This window comes from Nothobranchius furzeri, chromosome 7, assembly GCF_043380555.1.
Source record: "Nothobranchius furzeri strain GRZ-AD chromosome 7, NfurGRZ-RIMD1, whole genome shotgun sequence".
NCBI classification, from domain to species: Eukaryota; Metazoa; Chordata; class Actinopteri; order Cyprinodontiformes; family Nothobranchiidae; genus Nothobranchius; species Nothobranchius furzeri.
In genome coordinates this window covers 24,592,872-24,614,539 of record NC_091747.1, presented here as the reverse complement: position 1 = coordinate 24,614,539, position 21,668 = coordinate 24,592,872, and the positions used below count along the sequence as shown (strand labels likewise).

At 43.9% G+C, this 21,668-nt stretch overlaps 1 protein-coding gene across 1 annotated transcript in view; it reads right to left on the bottom strand.

The window, feature by feature from the left end:
- Positions 1-21,668, bottom strand: part of col6a3 (collagen, type VI, alpha 3) — an 88,360-nt gene that overhangs the window by 31,259 nt on the left and 35,433 nt on the right. Inside the window, exons 25-47 of the mRNA XM_070552935.1 lie at positions 20,990-21,589; positions 20,134-20,730; positions 19,304-19,903; positions 18,448-19,044; positions 17,616-18,215; positions 16,760-17,356; positions 15,929-16,528; positions 15,073-15,669; positions 14,243-14,842; positions 13,387-13,983; positions 12,557-13,156; positions 11,701-12,297; positions 10,871-11,470; positions 10,015-10,611; positions 9,185-9,784; positions 8,329-8,925; positions 7,499-8,098; positions 6,643-7,239; positions 5,811-6,410; positions 4,955-5,551; positions 1,777-2,388; positions 1,045-1,659; positions 292-888 (exon numbers count right to left, since the gene is read on the bottom strand). Of these exons, the coding sequence (XP_070409036.1) occupies positions 292-888; positions 1,045-1,659; positions 1,777-2,388; positions 4,955-5,551; positions 5,811-6,410; positions 6,643-7,239; positions 7,499-8,098; positions 8,329-8,925; positions 9,185-9,784; positions 10,015-10,611; positions 10,871-11,470; positions 11,701-12,297; positions 12,557-13,156; positions 13,387-13,983; positions 14,243-14,842; positions 15,073-15,669; positions 15,929-16,528; positions 16,760-17,356; positions 17,616-18,215; positions 18,448-19,044; positions 19,304-19,903; positions 20,134-20,730; positions 20,990-21,589 (13,794 nt within the window). The remainder of the gene's footprint in view (positions 1-291; positions 889-1,044; positions 1,660-1,776; positions 2,389-4,954; positions 5,552-5,810; positions 6,411-6,642; positions 7,240-7,498; positions 8,099-8,328; positions 8,926-9,184; positions 9,785-10,014; positions 10,612-10,870; positions 11,471-11,700; positions 12,298-12,556; positions 13,157-13,386; positions 13,984-14,242; positions 14,843-15,072; positions 15,670-15,928; positions 16,529-16,759; positions 17,357-17,615; positions 18,216-18,447; positions 19,045-19,303; positions 19,904-20,133; positions 20,731-20,989; positions 21,590-21,668) is intronic.

The window sequence follows — 21,668 nt, the reverse complement described above, 5'->3', positions numbered from 1 at the left end:
TAATTACTGCTGTCCCATGTACACCTACTGTCTAACATAAAGAACAAATACTCACTATAAAGACTGTGGTCCTTGTGGAGTGCTCTTATTTTTGTTCTTCTGAAACTGCATACTAAATTACTGAACAAGTTTTTCCTGCCTTAGTCTTCTTATCCATATTGTAAGTTTTCTATATCTTATAAGTTATGAGTCCATTTATTTATTGAGCCTAAAGCATTTATTAAAACAATGATTTCAGATGCATTTTTCTGTAATCACAGAGACATAATAAGTAAAGTTTGTGTAACTTACTAGGAGGATCAGGGTCTGGCAATATTTGTGTGCTCCCAATAAGTCTGGCAATAAACTTGTCCTTTACTGATGGCAGGTTGGGGAGTGTAGGAACTTTAAGAACATCTTCAGAGGATGTGGCTATTTGCCTCAGCTGATTTACATCAGCATCACCACCTCCAACACCAATGCAGTTCACACGTTTGTTCTTCAGCAGAGGTCCAGAGATAGAAACTGACTGTGTGGAAGGTCCACCTGTGAGGACTACAAGATGCTGGGAGGCCTCTGAAAGACGAACGCCGGCTGATGGTTTTACTTCATTCTCCAATACATAATCAATGGCATTGGCTAGTAAAGAGGAACGTCCTCCCATCTGACGAAGTCTTTTGATAGCAGAGATAACAGCTTGCTTGTTGTTGTGGGAATTAAGTGAGAACTCTGTTTTCATTCTGTCTGCATACTGGACAACAGCCACACGCACTTTATCAGGCTTCACATCCAGCTGTTGGACAATGCTGAGGATGAAGTCCCGAATATGAGCAATACCAGCAGGACCAGTGGTGTCTGAGCCATCGATAAGGAAGATGATGTCCTTTTTCCCAAGATCCAGTGTGACTCCTGTACAATTACAAAAAAGTGAAAGATGGAAAAAAGGTTGACCTTTTATCCTAGCACTACAGTAGTATGAACATTATTAAAATCAAGAAAACAAAAGAACAACTTGGATAACCAATTTTAGCTTTGAAAAAATGTTCAAGCATGAAAACGTTTTACCTGTCTCCACAGTGTGTATATACTTTCTGATGTCAGATGTTGATATTGTTTCAACTGAATTAAGAAGTTGTGGCTCCACTCTTGAAATTTCTTGAAGACTATCAACAGAAAATGCAAGGTCTGGCCTTAAGGAAATACTTTGCAGTTCACTTATGTCAGCATTCCTTGAGCCAATGGCAAGGGGTGCAACCTGACTCCTCTTGAGCTGATCAGCTTGTGTGTGCACATCATCTGACGATTTTCCTCCTGTAACCAGAATCAGGAATTGAGGCACCCCTTCTTCCACACGGCTTCCTGCAGACCTCTGGTAGATGTTTTTGGAGACCCACTCAAGAGCACGACCCGTGTTAAGCAGATTTCCACCTTTGCTTCTAAGCTTTCCCAGGGCTTGGCGCACCTCATTCTTGGTGGAGTGTGCATTAAGAAGGAATTCTGCCTTGGGATCTTCACTGTACTGCACCACTGAAACTCTGACCCTGTCTAGTCCTACATCCAACCTGTCCACAACTCTTCTTATCATGTCACGAATAGATGGAAACTCGCTACGTCCTGCTGTTGTGCCGTCAATGAGAAATACAACATCTCTCTTATCTCCCATTGGTGGTGGTGTGAAATCTGTTTAAAAAATCAAAACACAATATAAATAAACAACTTATATTGACTACATATAAAATTAATAATAGAATATATGCTTTAGACAAATTTGCATTTAGACAAATTTAATCAAATTACCTTCATAAAATGGAAACTCTGGCCTCAACCTTGAGATGTCATCATCTGATAACTCTGTTAAAGTATTGATTAGGGGTTCTTGGACTCTGTACAAGCCAGGAAGGTCATCCACGGGGAAGGCATAACGAGACACATATGACACAACCTGCAGCTCTCTTTGGTTGATATCCCTAGTACCAATACTGAAAGGAATAATCCTAGACTGTTTAAGGGAAGAAGCTGCTTGACTGAAATCATCTGTAGAGGGCCCACTGGAGACAACAATCACAAATTGAGGCACACCTTCTTGACTCCTGCTACCTCTTGCTGGCGTTAAAGCATTCTGTTTGAGAAATTGTAAGGCCCGGCCCAGGTTACGCTGCCTTCCTCCTCTTTGCTGCATTTCTCTGATGCCATCCAAAACACCCTCTTTTGTTGTATGCATATTCAGATGCATGTCAGCCTGAGCAGAGTCCCCATATTGAACCACACCAATCCGGATCTTGTTTTCACCCACATTGAGACTCTCAACCACCCTGCGAATAAACTCCTGGATGATGGCAAATTCCCGTCCAACACTATCAGATCCATCAACAAGGAAAACGATATCCTTCTTGGGGCCCTGTGATACAGCTGAATGAGAAAAAAGAACTATTCTCAGACAAAAAAAAAAAAACTTTTGATGACATTACATAAAAATCATTCAAGAAATATTTCATAACATTGTAACATTGTTAGAGCCATTTTGTGTGAGAGCCGGAAAGAATAGGTGGTTGAAATGTGTTAACTGACGAAAACTAAAACTAAAAAACTAAAAACTGATACTCTCGTGTTCTGTGCGACATTGAAGCAATAAAAACTATGATGTTCAACAAAACAAAACGTGAAAAAGGACAAGGGCTTGAATAAGATATTTATTAAAGAATATTGCAGGAAACAAAACAATCAAAACAATTTTAGCACTGGATGATAAAATGTACCTACATGAGAATCCAATATTGAAAGCTAACTACTTGCTTAGAAATTTGCCTCTTTCTACTAGAATAGTTACTTTCTAAAGAGTTCACATATACAAAATATACAATTTTGACCCAAATATAGGATGACCCCGATTATAAGATGACCCCCACCCCCACCCCACCCCCCTTTCAAAGACTAATCTTCAGGAAAAGACAAAAAAAAATAACTTTTGGGAAAAACTATTTTTATTGAAAATTTGACAAAAAATACCGACAAAAAATATTATTTTATTGCAAACTATCAGAACGTTGCTGACATGAAAAAGTCATATGAGGCTTTTATTCAGACGCCCTCTACCTCGCTGTACTCACTCACTCTCATTCTCACTCATGCTGCTGCTGTCCGGGTGTACCATCATATCGCTAAACCTGCTGACTCCTCCCAGTACATCATCCTCACTGTCATCCAATGCATCCATGTATGCAATGTTTGACGCCTCTGCTAATTTGACAACTGCCATCTTAAAATTTGCATAACTCTGGCTTATAGCTTTTTAACTTGTCCGACTTTCAGTCCACTCTGCCCGGAACCTGTCGTCTCCATTTTTTTCTCTTGTTGAGAACATGCATCGTGGCGACCTCTGCTGTTACGGGCGTGTAATGGTTAGTAGGGATGCACTGATCAGGTTTTTTGCTGCCGATACCGATATCAAAGAATGCTGATCACCGATACCGATCACCGATACCAATCACATGGATTGGCCAGAAATTTTCTACAACATTATAATGAGTGCTACAAACTACATAATCTGGGAATAAAGGAAATGCAATGTAATCTAAAATGGTCTGTATTAGGGTTGTCACGGTGTGAAAATTCAACCTCATGGTTATTGTGACCAAAATAACCACGGTTTTTGGTATTATCGCGGTATTTTTTTAAAATGTGCTACATTTTCACACAATTAAATAAACCCTGTATGTCAGGAAATATTGTCCTCAGTTTGTGTCAAAATTTTGCCTAAAATGTGTTATTTTGTAATGATGTTGTTTATTTGTTTACATTTTTTCCCTTTAGTCTTTAAAATACCAATATTCGCCCATAACTTCTTATTTTATGTCTGTTTGATGTCATCATTTTAAAAATATTAGTTCAGATGATACTCAGTACTCAAGTAGCCTTCTAATCAGATACTTTTTTTTACCCTTACTTGAGTAATGAACCCTATATCAGGAAAATATTGTCCTCGGTTTGTGTCCTTCCAGTGAGCTTTGCAGATGTGGGAAAATGTCATCAGGCAGTAATCGTTGTTAAATTCATAATTATTCTCGGAGAGAGACCAACTCTTATCTGCCCCTGGGAGCCCCGTAATGCATAGCGTCATTTCAACATGGGGGTGTCCGCGACACGGTTTATATGCAGGTAGCAGCGCTGCGGCTGCTTTATATAGCAACTCGTTGCATTCTCCCTCAACCCAAATCCTCGGATCACGCATTTTAGCTAAAACGCTAACGTTAGCTTGCCTTGCGTTGACTGTAGAGTTGTGGGTGATGGTCACGCAGATGTGTCATGAGATTTGAAGCGTTGCTGCCTTTCACAGACTCTTTTTCTGCACTTGCTGCAAACAGGATAGCCGTCTTCTATAAACTCCCTCGGCATTCTTCAGATATCTAAAAGATGCCCGTACTTCCCACTTTGTCTTCTTTGAGGGATAAAAAATGTCCTCTTGAGCGCTGCCGTCTCCTCCTTTGGCCATTATTTCAGCTTTGTCTTCAAGAAAGTCTTGGTTGTAAACAGCAAAGCGTGCATGTGCTGCCGGTCCTGCAACTTCAGCAGATGATACGGTGGCTGGTAAGGGTCACCACTCCTACACCGCAGCCACGGTAAACCCACCAAGAGAATATAGTTTTTTAAAAAAACAAGACGGTTATTATTATTGTCAACTTTCTTTTTTTTTACCGAGGTTTACCGCTACACTGGTTACCGTGACAACCCTACCTGATCAGTCTGCTTTGATCTATTTTGGAAACTCCGATCAAAACCGATAGGGGCGCTATCGGCCGATTGCGATCAAATGCCGATTCATCGGTGCATCCCTAATGGTTAGGCCCCGATTATAAGACGACCCCACATTTTAAAATAATTGTCAATGACAAAAACCTCGCCTTAAATTCGGGTCAATACAGTAGTTTACAATGTGTTTTGGAAAGATCATAGAAGATGTATTGAGTCACTTTCTTACCAGTCACTACTGGGGTCAAAGGTGTAGTAGGCCTCAGTTGAACCATGCTGATTACTGAAGAGAGCTGTTCTTGGACACTAGGCAAGTCAGTGAACTCGGACACTTCGAGAGCGTATCTAGGCTCATAAGATAACCTCTGCAGCTCTCTACTGTCAGATGTCCTGGTTCCAATGCCAATCACAAAGACACCCTGCTGTTTGAGAGCATTGGCCGGGGCATCTATGTTGTCAAAAGACCTTCCCCCTGTTATCAGGACCAGCGTCTGTGGAACACCCTGATGGTGCCTACTCCCTGAGGAGTTTGTCAACACATTGTCCCTGACATATTGGAGGGCTGCCCCCGTGTTCAGGGGCCTTCCTCCTCTGTGCTGTAGTCTTCTCACTGCATCCACAATGTCCTCCCTTGTTCTATGTGCATTCAGATTAAAATGGACCTCAGCGTCTCTGCTGAACTGAACAACGGCCACACGATCTCTGTTGTGGTCCACATCGAGTTTCTCCACCACTCTTTCAATAAAATCACACATGGCAGGGAAGCCATTCCTTGTGCCATCTGAACCATCAAGGAGGAACACAACATCCTTTTTGGCAGTGTGAACTAAGAGAAAAGAGTTTACAAAAGTTAAAGATCTTTGTAAAAGAAGCCTCATCTGCTAATGAGCAATCGTGGGACTGCATCTACAAAGGCATCTCGTCCTTTTTAGATTGCAAGTAAGCAGATGGAAACCCCACCATCAGTTGTCATAAAAGGCTCACAGAGAAGTAAGTTTGCATAAGACCTTGTTTTCTTTCTTGTCACAATTAAAACAAAACATGCAGCTATTTGGTCCATCAAGACACTACGCTTCACAACATACCAGGTACATGGGAAGATTCTGCTGTGGCGTCAGTAACCACAGCGTCTACGAAGGTCAGAAGCTGCTGTTGAACACTCTGAAGGTCAGTTAGCTCGGGCACAGATACAGCGTAACTGGGTTCGCTGGACACTTTCTGCAGTTCTCTAATGTCAGAGCCTCTACTTCCAATTGCAAAGATCAAAACACCCATCTGTTTGAGAGCAGTGGCTGGTTCGTCCACACTGTCAAAGGATCTTCCACCACTTAGCAATATTAGCACCTGTTGAGCTCCTTCCAGGTGTCTGCTTCCAGCAGAGGCAGTGAAGACATTATCCTTCAAGTACTGGAGAGCTGCTCCAGTATTGAGAGGTCTTCCTCCTTTGTGCCTCATACCTCTGACAGCTTCAAGCATCTCGCTTTTGGTTGTGTACGTGTTAAAATAGAACTGGACAGATGGATCTCTGCTGTACTGAACCACTGAGACACGGTCTTTGTTTTCATCCACATAGAGTGTCTCTACTACTCTCTGCACAAAGTCTCTCAAAGCTGTGAAGCCAGTTCTAGTGCCATCAGATCCATCAAGCAAGAAGACCAAATCCTTTCCAGCTGGTTGTCTCACCACTAGGGAACATAAGAATTAAAACATTCTTAGCTATGCATGATAAAACGTACCTACATGAGAGTCGAATAATAAAAGCCAACTGTTTGCTCAGAAATTTTGTCTCTTTCTACCAGAACTGTTACTTTTTTAGAATTTCACATGCATAGGCAGAGTTAAACAAGTCTAAAAAAAATTATAGTTTACTATGTGTTTTGGCAAGATTATAGAAGATGTATTTAATCACTGTCTTACCAGTCACTACTGTGGTCAAAGGTGTAGTAGGCCTCAGTTGAACCGTGCTCATTACTGAAGAGAGCTGTTCTTGGACACTGGGCAAGTCAGTGAACTCGGATACTGCGAGAGCGTATCTAGGCTCATAAGATAATCTCTGCAGCTCTCTACTGTCAGATGTCCTGGTTCCAATGCCAATCACAAAGACACCCTGCTGTTTGAGAGCATTGGCCGGGGCATCTACGTTGTCAAAAGACCTTCCCCCTGTTATCAGGACCAGCGTCTGTGGAACACCCTGATGGTGCCTACTCCCTGAGGAGTTTGTCAACACATTGTCCCTGACATATTGGAGGGCTGCCCCCGTGTTCAGGGGCCTTCCTCCTCTGTGCTGTAGTCTTCTCACTGCATCCACAATGTCCTCCCTTGTTCTATGTGCATTCAGATTAAAATGGACCTCAGCATCTCTGCTGAACTGAACAACGGCCACACGATCTCTGTTGTGGTCCACATCGAGTTTCTCCACCACTCTTTCAATAAAATCACGCATGGCAGGGAAGCCATTCCTTGTGCCATCTGAACCATCAAGGAGGAACACAACATCCTTTTTGGCAGTGTGAACTAAGAGAAAAGAGTTTACAAAAGTTAAAGATCTTTGTAAAAGAAGCCTCATCTGCTAATGAGCAATCGTGGGACTGCATCTACAAAGGCATATCGTCCTTTTTAGATTGCAAGTAAGCAGATGGAAACCCCACCATCAGTTGTCATAAAAGGCTCACAGAGAAGTAAGTTTGCATAAGACCTTGTTTTCTTTCTTGTCACAATTAAAACAAAACATGCAGCTATTTGGTCCATCAAGACACTACGCTTCACAACATACCAGGTACATGGGAAGATTCTGCTGTGGCGTCAGTAACCACAGCGTCTACGGAGGTCAGAAGCTGCTGTTGAACACTCTGAAGGTCAGTTAGCTCAGGCACAGATACAGCGTAACTGGGTTCGCTGGACACTTTCTGCAGTTCTCTAATGTCAGAGCCTCTACTTCCAATTGCAAAGATCAAAACACCCATCTGTTTGAGAGCAGTGGCTGGTTCGTCCACACTGTCAAAGGATCTTCCACCACTTAGCAATATTAGCACCTGTTGAGCTCCTTCCAGGTGTCTGCTTCCGGCAGAGGCAGTGAAGACATTATCCTTCAAGTACTGGAGAGCTGCTCCAGTATTGAGAGGTCTTCCTCCTTTGTGCCTCATACCTCTGACAGCTTCAAGCATCTCGCTTTTGGTTGTGTACGTGTTAAAATAGAACTGGACAGATGGATCTCTGCTGTACTGAACCACTGAGACACGGTCTTTGTTTTCATCCACATTGAGTGTCTCTACTACTCTCTGCACAAAGTCTCTCAAAGCTGTGAAGCCAGTTCTAGTGCCATCAGATCCATCAAGCAAGAAGACCAAATCCTTTCCAGCTGGTTGTCTCACCACTAGGGAACATAAGAATTAAAACATTCTTAGCTATGCATGATAAAACGTACCTACATGAGAGTCGAATAATAAAAGCCAACTGCTTGCTTAGAAAGTTTGTCTCTTTCTACCAGAACTGTTACTTTTTTAGAATTTCACATGCATAGGCAGAGTTAAACAAGTCTAAAAAATTATAGTTTACTATGTGTTTTGGCAAGATTATAGAAGATGTATTGATTTACTGTCTTACCAGTCACTACTGTGGTCAAAGGTGTAGTAGGCCTCAGTTGAACCGTGCTCATTACTGAAGAGAGCTGTTCTTGGACACTGGGCAAGTCAGTGAACTCGGACACTGCGAGAGCGTATCTAGGCTCATAAGATAACCTCTGCAGCTCTCTACTGTCAGATGTCCTGGTTCCAATGCCAATCACAAAGACACCCTGCTGTTTGAGAGCATTGGCCGGGGCATCTACGTTGTCAAAAGACCTTCCCCCTGTTATCAGGACCAGCGTCTGTGGAACACCCTGATGGTGCCTACTCCCTGAGGAGTTTGTCAACACATTGTCCCTGACATATTGGAGGGCTGCCCCCGTGTTCAGGGGTCTTCCTCCTCTGTGCTGTAGTCTTCTCACTGCATCCACAATGTCCTCCCTTGTTCTATGTGCATTCAGATTAAAATGGACCTCAGCGTCTCTGCTGAACTGAACAACGGCCACACGATCTCTGTTGTGGTCCACATCGAGTTTCTCCACCACTCTTTCAATAAAATCACGCATGGCAGGGAAGCCATTCCTTGTGCCATCTGAACCATCAAGGAGGAACACAACATCCTTTTTGGCAGTGTGAACTAAGAGAAAAGAGTTTACAAAAGTTAAAGATCTTTGTAAAAGAAGCCTCATCTGCTAATGAGCAATCGTGGGACTGCATCTACAAAGGCATCTCGTCCTTTTTAGATTGCAAGTAAGCAGATGGAAACCCCACCATCAGTTGTCATAAAAGGCTCACAGAGAAGTAAGTTTGCATAAGACCTTGTTTTCTTTCTTGTCACAATTAAAACAAAACATGCAGCTATTTGGTCCATCAAGACACTACGCTTCACAACATACCAGGTACATGGGAAGATTCTGCTGTGGCGTCAGTAACCACAGCGTCTACGAAGGTCAGAAGCTGCTGTTGAACACTCTGAAGGTCAGTTAGCTCAGGCACAGATACAGCGTAACTGGGTTCGCTGGACACTTTCTGCAGTTCTCTAATGTCAGAGCCTCTACTTCCAATTGCAAAGATCAAAACACCCATCTGTTTGAGAGCAGTGGCTGGTTCGTCCACACTGTCAAAGGATCTTCCACCACTTAGCAATATTAGCACCTGTTGAGCTCCTTCCAGGTGTCTGCTTCCGGCAGAGGCAGTGAAGACATTATCCTTCAAGTACTGGAGAGCTGCTCCAGTATTGAGAGGTCTTCCTCCTTTGTGCCTCATACCTCTGACAGCTTCAAGCATCTCGCTTTTGGTTGTGTACGTGTTAAAATAGAACTGGACAGATGGATCTCTGCTGTACTGAACCACTGAGACACGGTCTTTGTTTTCATCCACATTGAGTGTCTCTACTACTCTCTGCACAAAGTCTCTCAAAGCTGTGAAGCCAGTTCTAGTGCCATCAGATCCATCAAGCAAGAAGACCAAATCCTTTCCAGCTGGTTGTCTCACCACTAGGGAACATAAGAATTAAAACATTCTTAGCTATGCATGATAAAACGTACCTACATGAGAGTCGAATAATAAAAGCCAACTGCTTGCTTAGAAAGTTTGTCTCTTTCTACCAGAACTGTTACTTTTTTAGAATTTCACATGCATAGGCAGAGTTAAACAAGTCTAAAAAATTATAGTTTACTATGTGTTTTGGCAAGATTATAGAAGATGTATTGAATCACTGTCTTACCAGTCACTACTGTGGTCAAAGGTGTAGTAGGCCTCAGTTGAACCGTGCTCATTACTGAAGAGAGCTGTTCTTGGACACTGGGCAAGTCAGTGAACTCGGATACTGCGAGAGCGTATCTAGGCTCATAAGATAACCTCTGCAGCTCTCTACTGTCAGATGTCCTGGTTCCAATGCCAATCACAAAGACACCCTGCTGTTTGAGAGCATTGGCCGGGGCATCTACGTTGTCAAAAGACCTTCCCCCTGTTATCAGGACCAGCGTCTGTGGAACACCCTGATGGTGCCTACTCCCTGAGGAGTTTGTCAACACATTGTCCCTGACATATTGGAGGGCTGCCCCCGTGTTCAGGGGCCTTCCTCCTCTGTGCTGTAGTCTTCTCACTGCATCCACAATGTCCTCCCTTGTTCTATGTGCATTCAGATTAAAATGGACCTCAGCGTCTCTGCTGAACTGAACAACGGCCACACGATCTCTGTTGTGGTCCACATCGAGTTTCTCCACCACTCTTTCAATAAAATCACGCATGGCAGGGAAGCCATTCCTTGTGCCATCTGAACCATCAAGGAGGAACACAACATCCTTTTTGGCAGTGTGAACTAAGAGAAAAGAGTTTACAAAAGTTAAAGATCTTTGTAAAAGAAGCCTCATCTGCTAATGAGCAATCGTGGGACTGCATCTACAAAGGCATCTCGTCCTTTTTAGATTGCAAGTAAGCAGATGGAAACCCCACCATCAGTTGTCATAAAAGGCTCACAGAGAAGTAAGTTTGCATAAGACCTTGTTTTCTTTCTTGTCACAATTAAAACAAAACATGCAGCTATTTGGTCCATCAAGACACTACGCTTCACAACATACCAGGTACATGGGAAGATTCTGCTGTGGCGTCAGTAACCACAGCGTCTACGGAGGTCAGAAGCTGCTGTTGAACACTCTGAAGGTCAGTTAGCTCAGGCACAGATACAGCGTAACTGGGTTCGCTGGACACTTTCTGCAGTTCTCTAATGTCAGAGCCTCTACTTCCAATTGCAAAGATCAAAACACCCATCTGTTTGAGAGCAGTGGCTGGTTCGTCCACACTGTCAAAGGATCTTCCACCACTTAGCAATATTAGCACCTGTTGAGCTCCTTCCAGGTGTCTGCTTCCGGCAGAGGCAGTGAAGACATTATCCTTCAAGTACTGGAGAGCTGCTCCAGTATTGAGAGGTCTTCCTCCTTTGTGCCTCATACCTCTGACAGCTTCAAGCATCTCGCTTTTGGTTGTGTACGTGTTAAAATAGAACTGGACAGATGGATCTCTGCTGTACTGAACCACTGAGACACGGTCTTTGTTTTCATCCACATTGAGTGTCTCTACTACTCTCTGCACAAAGTTTCTCAAAGCTGTGAAGCCAGTTCTAGTGCCATCAGATCCATCAAGCAAGAAGACCAAATCCTTTCCAGCTGGTTGTCTCACCACTAGGGAACATAAGAATTAAAACATTCTTAGCTATGCATGATAAAACGTACCTACATGAGAGTCGAATAATAAAAGCCAACTGCTTGCTTCGAAAGTTTGTCTCTTTCTACCAGAACTGTTACTTTTTTAGAATTTCACATGCATAGGCAGAGTTAAACAAGTCTAAAAAATTATAGTTTACTATGTGTTTTGGCAAGATTATAGAAGATGTATTGAATCACTGTCTTACCAGTCACTACTGTGGTCAAAGGTGTAGTAGGCCTCAGTTGAACCGTGCTCATTACTGAAGAGAGCTGTTCTTGGACACTGGGCAAGTCAGTGAACTCGGACACTGCGAGAGCGTATCTAGGCTCATAAGATAACCTCTGCAGCTCTCTACTGTCAGATGTCCTGGTTCCAATGCCAATCACAAAGACACCCTGCTGTTTGAGAGCATTGGCCGGGGCATCTACGTTGTCAAAAGACCTTCCCCCTGTTATCAGGACCAGCGTCTGTGGAACACCCTGATGGTGCCTACTCCCTGAGGAGTTTGTCAACACATTGTCCCTGACATATTGGAGGGCTGCCCCCGTGTTCAGGGGTCTTCCTCCTCTGTGCTGTAGTCTTCTCACTGCATCCACAATGTCCTCCCTTGTTCTATGTGCATTCAGATTAAAATGGACCTCAGCGTCTCTGCTGAACTGAACAACGGCCACACGATCTCTGTTGTGGTCCACATCGAGTTTCTCCACCACTCTTTCAATAAAATCACGCATGGCAGGGAAGCCATTCCTTGTGCCATCTGAACCATCAAGGAGGAACACAACATCCTTTTTGGCAGTGTGAACTAAGAGAAAAGAGTTTACAAAAGTTAAAGATCTTTGTAAAAGAAGCCTCATCTGCTAATGAGCAATCGTGGGACTGCATCTACAAAGGCATCTCGTCCTTTTTAGATTGCAAGTAAGCAGATGGAAACCCCACCATCAGTTGTCATAAAAGGCTCACAGAGAAGTAAGTTTGCATAAGACCTTGTTTTCTTTCTTGTCACAATTAAAACAAAACATGCAGCTATTTGGTCCATCAAGACACTACGCTTCACAACATACCAGGTACATGGGAAGATTCTGCTGTGGCTTCAGTAACCACAGCGTCTACGAAGGTCAGAAGCTGCTGTTGAACACTCTGAAGGTCAGTTAGCTCAGGCACAGATACAGCGTAACTGGGTTCGCTGGACACTTTCTGCAGTTCTCTAATGTCAGAGCCTCTACTTCCAATTGCAAAGATCAAAACACCCATCTGTTTGAGAGCAGTGGCTGGTTCGTCCACACTGTCAAAGGATCTTCCACCACTTAGCAATATTAGCACCTGTTGAGCTCCTTCCAGGTGTCTGCTTCCGGCAGAGGCAGTGAAGACATTATCCTTCAAGTACTGGAGAGCTGCTCCAGTATTGAGAGGTCTTCCTCCTTTGTGCCTCATACCTCTGACAGCTTCAAGCATCTCGCTTTTGGTTGTGTACGTGTTAAAATAGAACTGGACAGATGGATCTCTGCTGTACTGAACCACTGAGACACGGTCTTTGTTTTCATCCACATTGAGTGTCTCTACTACTCTCTGCACAAAGTCTCTCAAAGCTGTGAAGCCAGTTCTAGTGCCATCAGATCCATCAAGCAAGAAGACCAAATCCTTTCCAGCTGGTTGTCTCACCACTAGGGAACATAAGAATTAAAACATTCTTAGCTATGCATGATAAAACGTACCTACATGAGAGTCGAATAATAAAAGCCAACTGCTTGCTTCGAAAGTTTGTCTCTTTCTACCAGAACTGTTACTTTTTTAGAATTTCACATGCATAGGCAGAGTTAAACAAGTCTAAAAAATTATAGTTTACTATGTGTTTTGGCAAGATTATAGAAGATGTATTGAATCACTGTCTTACCAGTCACTACTGTGGTCAAAGGTGTAGTAGGCCTCAGTTGAACCGTGCTCATTACTGAAGAGAGCTGTTCTTGGACACTGGGCAAGTCAGTGAACTCGGACACTGCGAGAGCGTATCTAGGCTCATAAGATAACCTCTGCAGCTCTCTACTGTCAGATGTCCTGGTTCCAATGCCAATCACAAAGACACCCTGCTGTTTGAGAGCATTGGCCGGGGCATCTACGTTGTCAAAAGACCTTCCCCCTGTTATCAGGACCAGCGTCTGTGGAACACCCTGATGGTGCCTACTCCCTGAGGAGTTTGTCAACACATTGTCCCTGACATATTGGAGGGCTGCCCCCGTGTTCAGGGGTCTTCCTCCTCTGTGCTGTAGTCTTCTCACTGCATCCACAATGTCCTCCCTTGTTCTATGTGCATTCAGATTAAAATGGACCTCAGCGTCTCTGCTGAACTGAACAACGGCCACACGATCTCTGTTGTGGTCCACATCGAGTTTCTCCACCACTCTTTCAATAAAATCACGCATGGCAGGGAAGCCATTCCTTGTGCCATCTGAACCATCAAGGAGGAACACAACATCCTTTTTGGCAGTGTGAACTAAGAGAAAAGAGTTTACAAAAGTTAAAGATCTTTGTAAAAGAAGCCTCATCTGCTAATGAGCAATCGTGGGACTGCATCTACAAAGGCATTTCGTCCTTTTTAGATTGCAAGTAAGCAGATGGAAACCCCACCATCAGTTGTCATAAAAGGCTCACAGAGAAGTAAGTTTGCATAAGACCTTGTTTTCTTTCTTGTCACAATTAAAACAAAACATGCAGCTATTTGGTCCATCAAGACACTACGCTTCACAACATACCAGGTACATGGGAAGATTCTGCTGTGGCTTCAGTAACCACAGCGTCTACGAAGGTCAGAAGCTGCTGTTGAACACTCTGAAGGTCAGTTAGCTCAGGCACAGATACAGCGTAACTGGGTTCGCTGGACACTTTCTGCAGTTCTCTAATGTCAGAGCCTCTACTTCCAATTGCAAAGATCAAAACACCCATCTGTTTGAGAGCAGTGGCTGGTTCGTCCACACTGTCAAAGGATCTTCCACCACTTAGCAATATTAGCACCTGTTGAGCTCCTTCCAGGTGTCTGCTTCCGGCAGAGGCAGTGAAGACATTATCCTTCAAGTACTGGAGAGCTGCTCCAGTATTGAGAGGTCTTCCTCCTTTGTGCCTCATACCTCTGACAGCTTCAAGCATCTCGCTTTTGGTTGTGTACGTGTTAAAATAGAACTGGACAGATGGATCTCTGCTGTACTGAACCACTGAGACACGGTCTTTGTTTTCATCCACATTGAGTGTCTCTACTACTCTCTGCACAAAGTCTCTCAAAGCTGTGAAGCCAGTTCTAGTGCCATCAGATCCATCAAGCAAGAAGACCAAATCCTTTCCAGCTGGTTGTCTCACCACTAGGGAACATAAGAATTAAAACATTCTTAGCTATGCATGTTAAAACGTACCTACATGAGAGTCGAATAATAAAAGCCAACTGCTTGCTTAGAAAGTTTGTCTCTTTCTACCAGAACTGTTACTTTTTTAGAATTTCACATGCATAGGCAGAGTTAAACAAGTCTAAAAAATTATAGTTTACTATGTGTTTTGGCAAGATTATAGAAGATGTATTGAATCACTGTCTTACCAGTCACTACTGTGGTCAAAGGTGTAGTAGGCCTCAGTTGAACCGTGCTCATTACTGAAGAGAGCTGTTCTTGGACACTGGGCAAGTCAGTGAACTCGGACACTTCGAGAGCGTATCTAGGCTCATAAGATAACCTCTGCAGCTCTCTACTGTCAGATGTCCTGGTTCCAATGCCAATCACAAAGACACCCTGCTGTTTGAGAGCATTGGCCGGGGCATCTACGTTGTCAAAAGACCTTCCCCCTGTTATCAGGACCAGCGTCTGTGGAACACCCTGATGGTGCCTACTCCCTGAGGAGTTTGTCAACACATTGTCCCTGACATATTGGAGGGCTGCCCCTGTGTTCAGGGGTCTTCCTCCTCTGTGCTGTAGTCTTCTCACTGCATCCACAATGTCCTCCCTTGTTCTATGTGCATTCAGATTAAAATGGACCTCAGCGTCTCTGCTGAACTGAACAACGGCCACACGATCTCTGTTGTGGTCCACATCGAGTTTCTCCACCACTCTTTCAATAAAATCACGCATGGCAGGGAAGCCATTCCTTGTGCCATCTGAACCATCAAGGAGGAACACAACATCCTTTTTGGCAGTGTGAACTAAGAGAAAAGAGTTTACAAAAGTTAAAGATCTTTGTAAAAGAAGCCTCATCTGCTAATGAGCAATCGTGGGACTGCATCTACAAAGGCATCTCGTCCTTTTTAGATTGCAAGTAAGCAGATGGAAACCCCACCATCAGTTGTCATAAAAGGCTCACAGAGAAGTAAGTTTGCATAAGACCTTGTTTTCTTTCTTGTCACAATTAAAACAAAACATGCAGCTATTTGGTCCATCAAGACACTACGCTTCACAACATACCAGGTACATGGGAAGATTCTGCTGTGGCGTCAGTAACCACAGCGTCTACGAAGGTCAGAAGCTGCTGATGAACACTCTGAAGGTCAGTTAGCTCAGGCACAGATACAGCGTAACTGGGTTCGCTGGACACTTTCTGCAGTTCTCTAATGTCAGAGCCTCTACTTCCAATTGCAAAGATCAAAACACCCATCTGTTTGAGAGCAGTGGCTGGTTCGTCCACACTGTCAAAGGATCTTCCACCACTTAGCAATATTAGCACCTGTTGAGCTCCTTCCAGGTGTCTGCTTCCGGCAGAGGCAGTGAAGACATTATCCTTCAAGTACTGGAGAGCTGCTCCAGTATTGAGAGGTCTTCCTCCTTTGTGCCTCATACCTCTGACAGCTTCAAGCATCTCGCTTTTGGTTGTGTACGTGTTAAAATAGAACTGGACAGATGGATCTCTGCTGTACTGAACCACTGAGACACGATCTTTGTTTTCATCCACATAGAGTGTCTCTACTACTCTCTGCACAAAGTCTCTCAAAGCTGTGAAGCCAGTTCTAGTGCCATCAGATCCATCAAGCAAGAAGACCAAATCCTTTCCAGCTGGTTGTCTCACCACTAGGGAACATAAGAATTAAAACATTCTTAGCTATGCATGATAAAACGTACCTACATGAGAGTCGAATAATAAAAGCCAACTGTTTGCTTAGAAATTTTGTCTCTTTCTACCAGAACTGTTACTTTTTTAGAATTTCACATGCATAGGCAGAGTTAAACAAGTCTAAAAAAATTATAGTTTACTATGTGTTTTGGCAAGATTATAGAAGATGTATTTAATCACTGTCTTACCAGTGACTACTGTGGTCAAAGGTGTAGTAGGCCTCAGTTGAACCGTGCTCATTACTGAAGAGAGCTGTTCTTGGACACTGGGCAAGTCAGTGAACTCGGATACTGCGAGAGCGTATCTAGGCTCATAAGATAACCTCTGCAGCTCTCTACTGTCAGATGTCCTGGTTCCAATGCCAATCACAAAGACACCCTGCTGTTTGAGAGCATTGGCCGGGGCATCTACGTTGTCAAAAGACCTTCCCCCTGTTATCAGGACCAGCGTCTGTGGAACACCCTGATGGTGCCTACTCCCTGAGGAGTTTGTCAACACATTGTCCCTGACATATTGGAGGGCTGCCCCCGTGTTCAGGGGCCTTCCTCCTCTGTGCTGTAGTCTTCTCACTGCATCCACAATGTCCTCCCTTGTTCTATGTGCATTCAGATTAAAATGGACTTCAGCGTCTCTGCTGAACTGAACAACGGCCACACGATCTCTGTTGTGGTCCACATCGAGTTTCTCCACCACTCTTTCAATAAAATCACGCATGGCAGGGAAGCCATTCCCTGTGCCATCTGAACCATCAAGGAGGAACACAACATCCTTTTTGGCAGTGTGAACTAAGAGAAAAGAGTTTACAAAAGTTAAAGATCTTTGTAAAAGAAGCCTCATCTGCTAATGAGCAATCGTGGGACTGCATCTACAAAGGCATCTCGTCCTTTTTAGATTGCAAGTAAGCAGATGGAAACCCCACCATCAGTTGTCATAAAAGGCTCACAGAGAAGTAAGTTTGCATAAGACCTTGTTTTCTTTCTTGTCACAATTAAAACAAAACATGCAGCTATTTGGTCCATCAAGACACTACGCTTCACAACATACCAGGTACATGGGAAGATTCTGCTGTGGCGTCAGTAACCACAGCGTCTACGGAGGTCAGAAGCTGCTGTTGAACACTCTGAAGGTCAGTTAGCTCAGGCACAGATACAGCGTAACTGGGTTCGCTGGACACTTTCTGCAGTTCTCTAATGTCAGAGCCTCTACTTCCAATTGCAAAGATCAAAACACCCATCTGTTTGAGAGCAGTGGCTGGTTCGTCCACACTGTCAAAGGATCTTCCACCACTTAGCAATATTAGCACCTGTTGAGCTCCTTCCAGGTGTCTGCTTCCGGCAGAGGCAGTGAAGACATTATCCTTCAAGTACTGGAGAGCTGCTCCAGTATTGAGAGGTCTTCCTCCTTTGTGCCTCATACCTCTGACAGCTTCAAGCATCTCGCTTTTGGTTGTGTACGTGTTAAAATAGAACTGGACAGATGGATCTCTGCTGTACTGAACCACTGAGACACGGTCTTTGTTTTCATCCACATTGAGTGTCTCTACTACTCTCTGCACAAAGTCTCTCAAAGCTGTGAAGCCAGTTCTAGTGCCATCAGATCCATCAAGCAAGAAGACCAAATCCTTTCCAGCTGGTTGTCTCACCACTAGGGAACATAAGAATTAAAACATTCTTAGCTATGCATGATAAAACGTACCTACATGAGAGTCGAATAATAAAAGCCAACTGTTTGCTTAGAAAGTTTGTCTCTTTCTACCAGAACTGTTACTTTTTTAGAATTTCACATGCATAGGCAGAGTTAAACAAGTCTAAAAAAAATTATAGTTTACTATGTGTTTTGGCAAGATTATAGAAGATGTATTGAATCACTGTCTTACCAGTAACTACTGTGGTCAAAGGTGTAGTAGGCCTCAGTTGAACTGTGCTCATTACTGAAGAGAGCTGTTCTTGGACACTGGGCAAGTCAGTGAACTCGGATACTGCGAGAGCGTATCTAGGCTCATAAGATAACCTCTGCAGCTCTCTACTGTCAGATGTCCTGGTTCCAATGCCAATCACAAAGACACCCTGCTGTTTGAGAGCACTGGCCGGGGCATCTACGTTGTCAAAAGACCTTCCCCCTGTTATCAGGACCAGCGTCTGTGGAACACCCTGATGGTGCCTACTCCCTGAGGAGTTTGTCAACACATTGTCCCTGACATATTGGAGGGCTGCCCCCGTGTTCAGGGGTCTTCCTCCTCTGTGCTGTAGTCTTCTCACTGCATCCACAATGTCCTCCCTTGTTCTATGTGCATTCAGATTAAAATGGACCTCAGCGTCTCTGCTGAACTGAACAACGGCCGCACGATCTCTGTTGTGGTCCACATCGAGTTTCTCCACCACTCTTTCAATAAAATCACGCATGGCAGGGAAGCCATTCCTTGTGCCATCTGAACCATCAAGGAGGAACACAACATCCTTTTTGGCAGTGTGAACTAAGAGAAAAGAGTTTACAAAAGTTAAAGATCTTTGTAAAAGAAGCCTCATCTGCTAATGAGCAATCGTGGGACTGCATCTACAAAGGCATATCGTCCTTTTTAGATTGCAAGTAAGCAGATGGAAACCCCACCATCAGTTGTCATAAAAGGCTCACAGAGAAGTAAGTTTGCATAAGACCTTGTTTTCTTTCTTGTCACAATTAAAACAAAACATGCAGCTATTTGGTCCATCAAGACACTACGCTTCACAACATACCAGGTACATGGGAAGATTCTGCTGTGGCGTCAGTAACCACAGCGTCTACGGAGGTCAGAAGCTGCTGTTGAACACTCTGAAGGTCAGTTAGCTCAGGCACAGATACAGCGTAACTGGGTTCGCTGGACACTTTCTGCAGTTCTCTAATGTCAGAGCCTCTACTTCCAATTGCAAAGATCAAAACACCCATCTGTTTGAGAGCAGTGGCTGGTTCGTCCACACTGTCAAAGGATCTTCCACCACTTAGCAATATTAGCACCTGTTGAGCTCCTTCCAGGTGTCTGCTTCCGGCAGAGGCAGTGAAGACATTATCCTTCAAGTACTGGAGAGCTGCTCCAGTATTGAGAGGTCTTCCTCCTTTGTGCCTCATACCTCTGACAGCTTCAAGCATCTCGCTTTTGGTTGTGTACGTGTTAAAATAGAACTGGACAGATGGATCTCTGCTGTACTGAACCACTGAGACACGGTCTTTGTTTTCATCCACATTGAGTGTCTCTACTACTCTCTGCACAAAGTCTCTCAAAGCTGTGAAGCCAGTTCTAGTGCCATCAGATCCATCAAGCAAGAAGACCAAATCCTTTCCAGCTGGTTGTCTCACCACTAGGGAACATAAGAATTAAAACATTCTTAGCTATGCATGATAAAACGTACCTACATGAGAGTCGAATAATAAAAGCCAACTGCTTGCTTAGAAAGTTTGTCTCTTTCTACCAGAACTGTTACTTTTTTAGAATTTCACATGCATAGGCAGAGTTAAACAAGTCTAAAAAATTATAGTTTACTATGTGTTTTGGCAAGATTATAGAAGATGTATTGAATCACTGTCTTACCAGTCACTACTGTGGTCAAAGGTGTAGTAGGCCTCAGTTGAACCGTGCTCATTACTGAAGAGAGCTGTTCTTGGACACTGGGCAAGTCAGTGAACTCGGACACTGCGAGAGCGTATCTAGGCTCATAAGATAACCTCTGCAGCTCTCTACTGTCAGATGTCCTGGTTCCAATGCCAATCACAAAGACACCCTGCTGTTTGAGAGCATTGGCCGGGGCATCTACGTTGTCAAAAGACCTTCCCCCTGTTATCAGGACCAGCGTCTGTGGAACACCCTGATGGTGCCTACTCCCTGAGGAGTTTGTCAACACATTGTCCCTGACATATTGGAGGGCTGCCCCCGTGTTCAGGGGTCTTCCTCCTCTGTGCTGTAGTCTTCTCACTGCATCCACAATGTCCTCCCTTGTTCTATGTGCATTCAGATTAAAATGGACCTCAGCGTCTCTGCTGAACTGAACAACGGCCACACGATCTCTGTTGTGGTCCACATCGAGTTTCTCCACCACTCTTTCAATAAAATCACGCATGGCAGGGAAGCCATTCCTTGTGCCATCTGAACCATCAAGGAGGAACACAACATCCTTTTTGGCAGTGTGAACTAAGAGAAAAGAGTTTACAAAAGTTAAAGATCTTTGTAAAAGAAGCCTCATCTGCTAATGAGCAATCGTGGGACTGCATCTACAAAGGCATCTCGTCCTTTTTAGATTGCAAGTAAGCAGATGGAAACCCCACCATCAGTTGTCATAAAAGGCTCACAGAGAAGTAAGTTTGCATAAGACCTTGTTTTCTTTCTTGTCACAATTAAAACAAAACATGCAGCTATTTGGTCCATCAAGACACTACGCTTCACAACATACCAGGTACATGGGAAGATTCTGCTGTGGCGTCAGTAACCACAGCGTCTACGAAGGTCAGAAGCTGCTGTTGAACACTCTGAAGGTCAGTTAGCTCAGGCACAGATACAGCGTAACTGGGTTCGCTGGACACTTTCTGCAGTTCTCTAATGTCAGAGCCTCTACTTCCAATTGCAAAGATCAAAACACCCATCTGTTTGAGAGCAGTGGCTGGTTCGTCCACACTGTCAAAGGATCTTCCACCACTTAGCAATATTAGCACCTGTTGAGCTCCTTCCAGGTGTCTGCTTCCGGCAGAGGCAGTGAAGACATTATCCTTCAAGTACTGGAGAGCTGCTCCAGTATTGAGAGGTCTTCCTCCTTTGTGCCTCATACCTCTGACAGCTTCAAGCATCTCGCTTTTGGTTGTGTACGTGTTAAAATAGAACTGGACAGATGGATCTCTGCTGTACTGAACCACTGAGACACGGTCTTTGTTTTCATCCACATTGAGTGTCTCTACTACTCTCTGCACAAAGTCTCTCAAAGCTGTGAAGCCAGTTCTAGTGCCATCAGATCCATCAAGCAAGAAGACCAAATCCTTTCCAGCTGGTTGTCTCACCACTAGGGAACATAAGAATTAAAACATTCTTAGCTATGCATGATAAAACGTACCTACATGAGAGTCGAATAATAAAAGCCA